The following is a 9,778-nucleotide window of genomic DNA, read 5'->3' as shown; positions in this document are numbered from 1 at the left end:
ATTTTAACATCTAACTTACAGACCCACTTTAAGGGACCGCGATATCCAATATCCACAGCGTGCATATTTTGCCTTCCGTAATAACATTAGTGACGCAATCAGAAACACAAAAATTACACAAACATTTTGTATACTTCTAGTTTCTTTTAATAAAACTTTAAAAAAATTGAGTCTGACACAAACATTCTCAGAAATGGCAAAAACATCTATGATGCAAAAAGGAGCTTTACAGCAGTGCACTCTTAATATACGTCAATACACAAATGTTTTGGTTTAGTAGCGTCTCAACGGTGAGCCACGATTCTTTCAGTTGATGAGACACATTTTCTGCTTCCTCCATTAGCTCGGGGTGCTCTGCAATTAGCCGAAGATGAAGCTGAAAGGGAAAGACAAAGTTCTGAGTGAAACACGCTGAAAGACATTCATCACAATGTGGTGATTTTAGTGGCATCTAGCGGTGAGGTTGCCAACCAACGGCTCAGTCCACCCCTCTCCCCCTTACAAAGCACTATGGTGGCTGCACAGAACAAAGATGTTGTCAACTTTTCGCATTCCTTGCCGAAGGAGATAACATATTTACGAAACGCGCTCTGTAGAGCAGTTTGTCCGTTTATGGTTACTTGTAGAAACGACATTGACAATTCCATGCAAGGGAACCTGAGGTGCTATGTGGATAGAAACAGCTCTTTCTAAGGTAATAAAAACAGAAACATAACGCTTCATTACGTAAGTTCTTTATACACCTCTGAACACATAGTTATGTATGTAATATTGCATTTCTGTCAGTGGACCGTCCAAAAAAATTACAATCTGGACCTTTAATGTCAAACATTGTTGCCGCTATTGCAATTCCTTTAGAAGTTTTAATAATGACTAGGACATACAGTGGCTGTTCAGATATGCAGGGAAAAGATTTGTGACAGTTGAAAAGATGACATCATCTTATATGCATCTGCTGCCATCTTGTGTTTACAATTGATGATCCTATAATTTATACATTATCTTATATAAAAACCATCTGCATAATAGGTGTCATGTTTACTTGAAAAAATAAGTGGAATTTTATAGAAACCCACACAACTAAACATCAGTTAAAGCCTCATGGCGTACCTTAAGAAACAATGCTAGCCAAGCCTGAGCCAGGTCAAAATCCCTATTAGACTTAAGAATGCTGCTGATCATCTTGAGGAAACTCTGCATCACTTTGACATCTCCACCCATCTCTGGAGACATGACCCTCAGCTCTGTGTCGACGGCAGAGGGGCCGAACTCTTTCAACAGCTTCACTGGCTCCTCATCTGTCATGGTAGCGAGAAAACATACTTAACACCACTGAAAACACATCAGAAACATCCCGGCTATGCAAACGACTCTGAACTTACACAAGTTGTTTTCTAAAGCATCCTCAAGCTGAATGTAGAAGGTGGACTTCTGTGACAACACTCCCAAGTTGACAACTTTAGACTAAAAAAAGGACAAATGAGGAAAATGTGCATTTCTATGAGGATGGTTGGCAAATGACACCTTCAACTGTACTAAACTACAGAGAAGAGAGAGCTTACCTGTTGCCCGGTGGTTGTGTCAGGGACAGCAAACTGGGGCACAAGCCCTGGAATTGTGGGAATGAAGAAAGGTGCAGCTTTGGGCAGTTTTGGAGGTTCTTTAGGTTTGTTTCTTTTCTGTGGGCAAATAAAAAAAAAAATTATGCTCAGCTTAAAAGCACATCTCCATTAAATACTGCACAAGACAGGTTTTGTTCTGCACACACACCTTAATGACATCTAAATGCAGAAGGTTCTTCCAGCGTGAATCCGGGATGAGAGAGAGTGTGATAAGCTGTTCAGCCAGCTGTTCTGGTGAAATGTATTCAGCCATCTCGGAGCCGTCAAGCTCCACAACATCATCTTCCTCCGTATCTACTCAGAATATCCCATTTAATATTAGCCTCCAGGAAAACTGGTCAATTGAACTGAATTAACTATAATTTAATCTGCTCGTACCTTTGACCGGGCAGGTCCCTGGCAGCATGATCACGGTTGGTTCATAGTCTGCAGGTAGAGGGCGCAATGACACCATATCACAAAGTGTTTTATTGGACCTAGAAAACATAGCAAAATCTGAATATCTCAACATTTTACAACAAGATATATTAATGGAAATAATAATGAACATAATTAAATTAGTGTTTTTTCAAAACATCTCTTTTTGTGTTCCAGAGAAAAAAGAAAAGCCATTCAAATTTGGCGTGAGTAAATACTGACAGGACGTTTATTTTAAAATGCACAAAGTAAGCTGTAAGCTTTTAACTCAATCTTACTGTAAAGTGTAAAATAACTAACCAAACAGCTAATAACAAGAGCTGACTGATGCAGTATCTGCAAGGCGATCTCTTACCATAAGTATACACCCAGCCCATCGACATGCGACGAGGCCAGGAAGTTCCCGGTAGGGGACATGCTGAGACTGACAGCTGCCGCATCTACCAGGAAACAGTCGACCAAACTGTGAAAGTCCGCAAGAGAAAGGGGAGGGTTAAGAAAGAGGTAAAGAAACATGTGCAACAAAAAACTGCTCTCAGGCCAGAGGGGACTTCGGAGGCAATCCCCCGGAAACCAGTAAAAACAATAGCCAACGTACGAAACGTCAGTATGGCTATAGCTATAAAAGATAATAATTATCTCTAAAATTGGTTTCACTGGTTACTTTGAAAAAAAATCATCAGCGAGTGACTAAACCAAAGGTTATCACCACTATCAAACCAGTCAATAATACAGAAAGTGAAAAGGTGTCATTGGAATGCCTTGGTGTTTCCCTGCTTCAAATGGCTACTTGGGTGGTTAGTGGCGGAATGACAAATTTGTTCTGACCTCGCTCACCTCTTAGAAGAGACAGTGACGCAAAATTAAAGTCCAAAATAATTTACTTCGGTTCTCTGAAGTCCATACCTGCCTGAAGGAAGATCCCATGTTCTGATGGTGCAGTCCATAGATGCTGTAATCAGCCAGCGTCCATCTGGGCTAAATGTCTGGAAAAAGAGCACAATACGCTTTAATATACCTAGTATTGAAGTTGAAGTTACAATAGTCCACCCAAAAATAAGACTTTGTCTTGTATGCAAAAAAATGATATTTTGAAGAATGTTTATGCTGCTCTCTTCCATACAATGCCGTGAATAGGGACAGGGGCCATCAAGCCCTAAAATCTCTAGGTTTCATTAATATACTGTAATAGTAGTTGATGCATATTATTTGGTGTCGTTTAAATCTGTTAATCTATGAAGCGACGACAATCTAAGGTTGAAACTAATTATGTTCTCTTTAATACAAACAACAAACTTCAATTTCAGGTTCTTTCAATTTCTTTTTTTTTAGAATAACCCATTTATACACGTGTAGCGATACGCTCAGTTCACAATTCAGTGCGATAAGGTTTACCATTACGATTGCACCACGATATTTGTAAACATAACATGAAACTGACATTCCACTTTTTTTTCCCTCAACCAAATGTTATTGTAAACATATACACGATTTATTTTCTATATGCAGACCACAAAAGAGGAATATTGGTAACCAAACAACACTGTCACCCATAGATGAGAAGACATTTCTCAAGATATCTTCTTTTGGGTTCCACAAAACTAAGTCATACAGGATTTGAGCAATTGTGGGTGAATTCTCTCTTCAAGGACTCAAATAACAAGTGAACTTTAGATTGAATGAAAAAAAAAACTCTTCCTTGAACAAGCCGCATCTTACCATGTCATTGATCTGCCCACGATGTCCTGAGAACTTGCGGACTATCCTCCTTGTCTCCATATCCAGTATGTTCACAACAAAATCATCCAGTGCAATGGCCAGCATTCCGCTGCGTGGAGACATCATTTAGAAACATACACCAAACAATGGTTGCACTAGACTCTGTGGTGGGTGGGTTTTGAAATAACCTTTGCAAAGTTGTTGTTACCTAAAATGTGTTGAACCACACAACCCTATCATAATAAATATATTATTTGTTTCACTTGTTCTTGTTTAAAAAACTAAGAGCATACACTCGCGTTAAGGAAATGCGCGCTCGCTCGCACACACACACACACACACACACACACGTGTTAAGGAACTTTGTGTTTTCTGTCTCTGTAAAATCGTCTCATGAAGTCCCTAAACACAGTTTTTAGGGACCGATGCATTAGAGACAAAACAATAATCTGCAGTTTGATGCTTTGAACAGCACAGCATTCTATATTAAAATCAATCTGTTCATTTCATTATTGATGCTGTTCAAAAATAGTTTTTGTGGACTATTCAAGTTTTGTTTTATGGTTTATCTAATGAGCTGCTAATGGTGGAGGACTTATTCTTTTCACTGAAATTCATGTTTTTATCCCAGACCAGTGTTTCACAATCCTGGTTCTCATCTTTTCCAAACAGCAAATTTGTTCCTTGAACGGCACTTTGTGTAGGGGACACCACATAAAAAGTCGCACCAGATAAAGAGACATTGTTCAAATATCTGCTCTTCAAATGGTGTAGGAATCTGCCCTAAACTTAATCACAAAAGCTTACACAAATCCACCAATCATAATTAAGGACCAGAAGTCTGTTTTATTTATTTTGAACATTTAAACTCCAGTTATTTACATTCCAATTTTAATATCCAAATATTCTATTAAAATAACTTTCTTCTTTAAAAGAGTGTTCTTGCATTATTATATAATCATAACAAAATCAGTGGCATTAAATATGAATAAAATGGCATAAATATCGGCTATCGCAATAAATTCTTATGCACTTTGTCGCCAAACAAATATTTGCTATCGCGACACAATTTTCATTTTTAGGTGAACTATCCTTTTAAAGGACAGTTCCTGAAGTGAAAGCTTTCTATTATTCGGTTCCGTTGTGCACCTTCCATCCGTTTCTCAACACAAGATTGGATCTTATGTAAACATCTGAGTCATTCTGCACTGTCTCTTCTCAATAAGTGTGATCTCGGAGGCGCATGTGGGCGTCTATTGACTTGATGTTTAAAGAATGAAATTGCATAATAATTCCTTTGCTAAAAATGAAATTTACATGAAGGACTGGCGGCACGGTTACCTGACGATGACTCTTTTATCAATACTTGCATTTTTGGTAAAAATACATTCTCACTTATAATTTGACCTCGATACCTTGACCTTACGATTCTGGCGATATTCTGGTCAAATAAGTTAAGGCTTGTAATACCTGTCTCTGTGAAGCAGTGAGCACGCTGGAGCAGTGGGCAGGCTGTGCGTATGTACGAGGGCCTTGGATTTAAACTTCCACATTTTCAGGAGGTGATCCGCGCCTACGCTAACAGTCAGCTGGTTGAGAGCATCCACGGCAATCCCTCGCACTGGCCCAGCATGCGCTGCAAGGCACAACAAAACATGCGATTGACCCTACTGGAACAGAGATTTCCCAAAAACAACAAAATGTAAGACAAGAAACCCCTTTGGTGCCCAAAACATTATAAACAAACAATTACCCTCGTCTTCTCCATAATGTCCTCTATGTAGACCTGACTGCATGTTATACACATCAATGTGTCCTGAAGACAGGGCGATCACTGCGAAGTTGCCACAGGAGGTGATATCCACAGCCTGGAGAACATATGGGTAAAATTAAGTTACAGTCGCTTTTTAAACATAAAAATACTGTAAACGAACATATCAACATGCTTACTGTGGCATGAACACTGAGGGCACGGTTCCTATTGAAACGTTCTGGCTCCAATTTGTGTGCACCACTTGAACCCTTCTGGTAATTCCATGTTGTTGCCACAAGAAAACCGCGGTGACACGCAATTATGCCGTCCCAGTCACTCTGACGTGCCGTTTCTATAAATAAAGACCTCAGGATTCAATACTTAAGAGTACCATTACACAAAGTATCATAGTATGCATGATATTTTAGGTTTAGTTTAAGGTCAAGACTCATCATTCATATAAATATTTTTTGGAAATGAAATAAAATCCAACCTGAGGCAAAAGTAGTGATGGCCGGAAGTTTGGCAGTGTCATGCGCAACACCTTTCTTTTTAGCTTTCGCTTTGTTGAGACTGCCTGTGGATGTTTGTCACGGAAACATTACGGCAAAATGCAAAGAATATTAGGACTGTCACGTTATGACTTTTTTTTTATATAAACACATGTGTTATTTACATATACATGCCACACACATATATAAACACAAACATTAATTCTGGAACCGATTAATCACAATTAATCTATTTGACGTCGCTAGTTTTATCCTTTTCAAGGGAGGCAGAGAGAGTTTTGTAAGGCAAAATGTCAAATGGGTGTAAAAATAGTAGACACTGGTGTGGAATTATTTACAACATTGTAGTACTAACACAATTTTATTTATTAAAGTTATTACCATCACTACATATTGTGACACTCCTTCATCATTTATAATGTTATCAAATAATATTAAATACATAATCTTCTCAGAAGATGATCAGAATATTTATCGGAAAAACAAGCTATTACCATGCCCCAAACTCTTGTTGAATCTTTCATGGACAGTTGAAAACGATTGCAATGTACAGTCTTGACCTAACATGACAAAAGAAAGACAATTATGTTCAATTCCATTTCATCTACCTTTCTTTGCTTTTTAGCTTCGTCATTTACTCGATCGATATAATACTGACTACAACATACCAGCACTGAGAATGTTCATGCTGCTCTGGTCGTGGAACCGAATCTTAGTTGGTGGAGCGCTGTGACCCATCCGATGTCTCAGCAGACGGGCGTCTCCTCCAGCAACATCAAAAATCCACACCTAATCCGCAAAGATTTGCAAACATGATTCTGTTGCCTGGTCTAATTGTCACGTCAATAATGTATTTAATCAATAACAGACACCTCGGGGCCTATATGATAAGATAAAAAGAAATGGGGCACAAACCCGTATGGCATTGTCTGCTCCATTGGTGATCAGAAGGGGCTCGCTGTGAAGGAACGTGAGCCCAGTGATGGCTGTCGTGTGAGCGTCTCTCAACTGACTCACTAGTTTCTTCTCCTCTAAATCCCAAAGTCCGATGTGTCCGATCGGACTACCTGATGCCATTATTGGATGCCCGTCTGCACAGCATGAAACAAGTGCAATTTAAAGTGTCTGTTTACCATTAATATAGGATTATTAAGATGAGATGCGTGCTTAGACATTCTGGCTTTCATACAAGTATGCACTTGATTTATCCAAACCATTACTTTCTTCCCTACATACATTACCTGTTCTGAAGGATAAGGCTGTAATTGGACCCCAGTCTTGTTGGAACTTCATAAGTGTTTCATCAATCTTCATATTGTGAATGATGATCTGGCCAGATGCTAAGCCCACACCCACAACATCAACAGCTGGAGTCTGAACAAAACCATTAGAGACAAAAAATTGTAATAAACATAATGAAGATGGTGATGCACTGCTAGGTACTTGTGTGTGATAACTCGTTTATTAAAATCGGATGAAACTACAATGCTAAAAACTACGGTACAAACCTGTTGAAGAACAGTTACAGCCGATGCCCATCCTGGGAATGTATACAGGAGTTTACTAGATTAAAAGAGAAGCAGATTGTTGGTGTTATGTTGCTTAAATAAAACAACACCTAGGGCATCTAGTTTCCAAGTGCTAACACACTAATAACTAAGGTTGTCTTTACACACCCGAGTTTTGCAAGGACTAAAAAGCGCAGGTTAAAACACAGCACCATTTTTAAGGGTTACGCAAAAGATGGCATCCTATAACGCTGGCATAAAGAGGTAAGCTAGGTTGCATAAAAAAATTCTGTTAATATTTACTCACCTTCATGCTGTTTAATACCTGTATGACTTATTTTTTTCTAAATTCAAAAGGATATTCTGCAGAGCTACACTTCTCCATTCTTGTTAATATTTCAAAGAAGCTATTATCTTTATACTTGGAAATTTCATGGTCATTTTAATCTAATTTTGATTTCATTGCTTTTGTCATATATTTATTATACTTCATTAATTTATTATATAACAAATAAAAACAGTTCATAAGAAACAGTTGCTAAGATATGGAAAAAAGCATGTCATTAAATATAACAGCTCTTAGAGGTGCATACTTTGATTTGACGTTCCACAACTGTAGACTCCCATTATTGCTTCCAAACAAAACTTTGTTCAGGTAGGTGCTCGGATGCATCACAGCAGAGACCTCAAAAGACACTCTGTCAAAGGAAATCTGCAAATATGTGTCTGTAATAACATGAAGAAGTCAAATGAAAAAGAGACATATAACATGTACCGAGAAGGATTTTGCTGAATGCAATAAAACTGGACTAGCAAGAATAATAACACGAACAAACCAACCTTCAGACTCAACGTCCCAAATGATGACAACATTCTCCCTGTCGACCGAAATGAGATGATCTCCAAAAGGTAACAAAAGGTGCACATCAGCCTCATGGCCCGTGTACGTGTGAACAACCTGTATGGCGATGATTTCAATTCAACAAAACCTTTTTATTTTCCAAATTGTGTGCGTAAATAAAAACGTGAACTGTAAACAAGAAAATAAACATTTCCTTTACTGCGGTTTCAACAAACATCTCAATGTTTTACCTCCTTGTTTTTGGCAAAAGCAGAAATAACTTTTCCGTTTGCAGCATAGACAAGCATCCGATCGGCGGCGATGCATGAAATGTCTTCTGGGAGAGAATTACCTGTGGCACATCATCACACATCCATTCACATATTAACGGGAACATCGAACATGTTTAATGTTTGTTTCTATTAAAGAAAGGAGGTATATTAGCTCGGAATCTACTCACTGACTGCAACGATTCCAAGTTTCTTGACCTGTCGAAAGAGAAAAGCCAGTGTTGTACTGAGAATGTTTAGATGAAAAACACTGCTATTGTTTATATTACTGTTAGTATAAGTTCTTTGTTCATAGCATGGCGTAAGATCAGTTGGCAAACCTAGAGACAACTTTGACTGTCCCTGCACAGCAAAATCGCACAAGTGTGGATTATATATATATATATATATACTGTATGTATGCACATACACTGTGAGTTATTTCGACCGTATTTAACACCGGCGATTTGCTGTGTGGGTGCAGGATGAGGTCATCGGTGTTTATTATGACTTTTACTTTCACACCCTCTTCTTTTTAAATTATAATTATTAATTGAATTAATAATTCTTCTTGAATAAATTATATACGTTTCAAGAACAGTTGAATGTTGACATCATGTTACACAAAATAAGCGTTTTGTAAAAGTCTGAGCAGGAGACCGTTGTGACAACTGAACTTTTACAGTTCACACAAAATAATTTGTCGTACTCTTGGTGCTCCACGTTCATATCATACCGTTGTATTATAACGGCAGCCCGTGTTACCCTAATACACGTTGGAATGTTTATTATAAGGTGCTGCTGTGTGCCTGTCATTTACTTACATTGTATGTGTGGAAACATTGTCCGACTGCGGTGATCACATAGAACTCGCGGTGTTTCTTATGGAAGCGAACCACGTGCGCCAGATGATTCGAGTAAAGTCCCAGCGCTCTGAATCCCGAGAAAATCGCACTTCCTTTCTTTCCCGTAGACATCGCGGAATGTTACTTTCAATCACAAAATATTAACAATCACCGATTGTGTCTGAACACTTGACATATATTTAACAGCGTTTCCAGCGCATTTCTGCATACGGTTCAGATGCTGTCAGTGTTACACTAAACGGGGTCCGTTTGGAAACTAGCTACTATTCGT

General features: G+C 38.5%; 1 protein-coding gene across 1 annotated transcript; it reads right to left on the bottom strand.

Annotated features, from left to right (window-relative positions):
* Positions 1 to 82: 82 nt before the first annotated feature.
* Positions 83 to 9,778, bottom strand: wdr36 (WD repeat domain 36). The gene is made up of 23 exons (XM_079473471.1): positions 9,466 to 9,778; positions 8,833 to 8,860; positions 8,624 to 8,724; positions 8,372 to 8,489; positions 8,125 to 8,257; positions 7,532 to 7,586; positions 7,265 to 7,397; positions 6,939 to 7,114; positions 6,692 to 6,812; positions 6,518 to 6,583; positions 6,005 to 6,088; positions 5,709 to 5,863; positions 5,512 to 5,626; positions 5,229 to 5,394; positions 3,759 to 3,867; positions 2,946 to 3,025; positions 2,395 to 2,502; positions 2,001 to 2,098; positions 1,771 to 1,916; positions 1,563 to 1,679; positions 1,383 to 1,464; positions 1,111 to 1,298; positions 83 to 376 (listed from the first exon to the last, which is right to left on the bottom strand). The coding sequence occupies exons 1-23, from the start codon at positions 9,616 to 9,618 to the stop codon at positions 227 to 229; spliced, it is 2,682 nt and encodes an 893-aa protein (XP_079329597.1). The 5' UTR covers positions 9,619 to 9,778; the 3' UTR covers positions 83 to 226.

This window comes from Barbatula barbatula (assembly GCF_947034865.1).
Source record: "Barbatula barbatula genome assembly, chromosome: 2".
Taxonomy (NCBI): Eukaryota; Metazoa; Chordata; class Actinopteri; order Cypriniformes; family Nemacheilidae; genus Barbatula; species Barbatula barbatula.
Note: the sequence above shows the minus strand (reverse complement) of the source record. Positions and strands in the feature narration are given on the sequence as shown.

Excerpts from the sequence above, each read along its gene's own strand:
- wdr36 (XM_079473471.1), bottom strand. The coding sequence starts at position 9,618 with ATGTCTACGGGAAAGAAAGGAAGTGCGATTTTCTCGGGATTCAGAGCG. Across the intron at positions 2,503-2,945 it reads TGGGATCTTCCTTCAGGCAG|TTTGGTCGACTGTTTCCTGG; the intron begins GTATGGACTTCA and ends GGACTTTCACAG. Across the intron at positions 377-1,110 it reads GGCTAGCATTGTTTCTTAAG|CTTCATCTTCGGCTAATTGC; the intron begins GTACGCCATGAG and ends TTTCCCTTTCAG.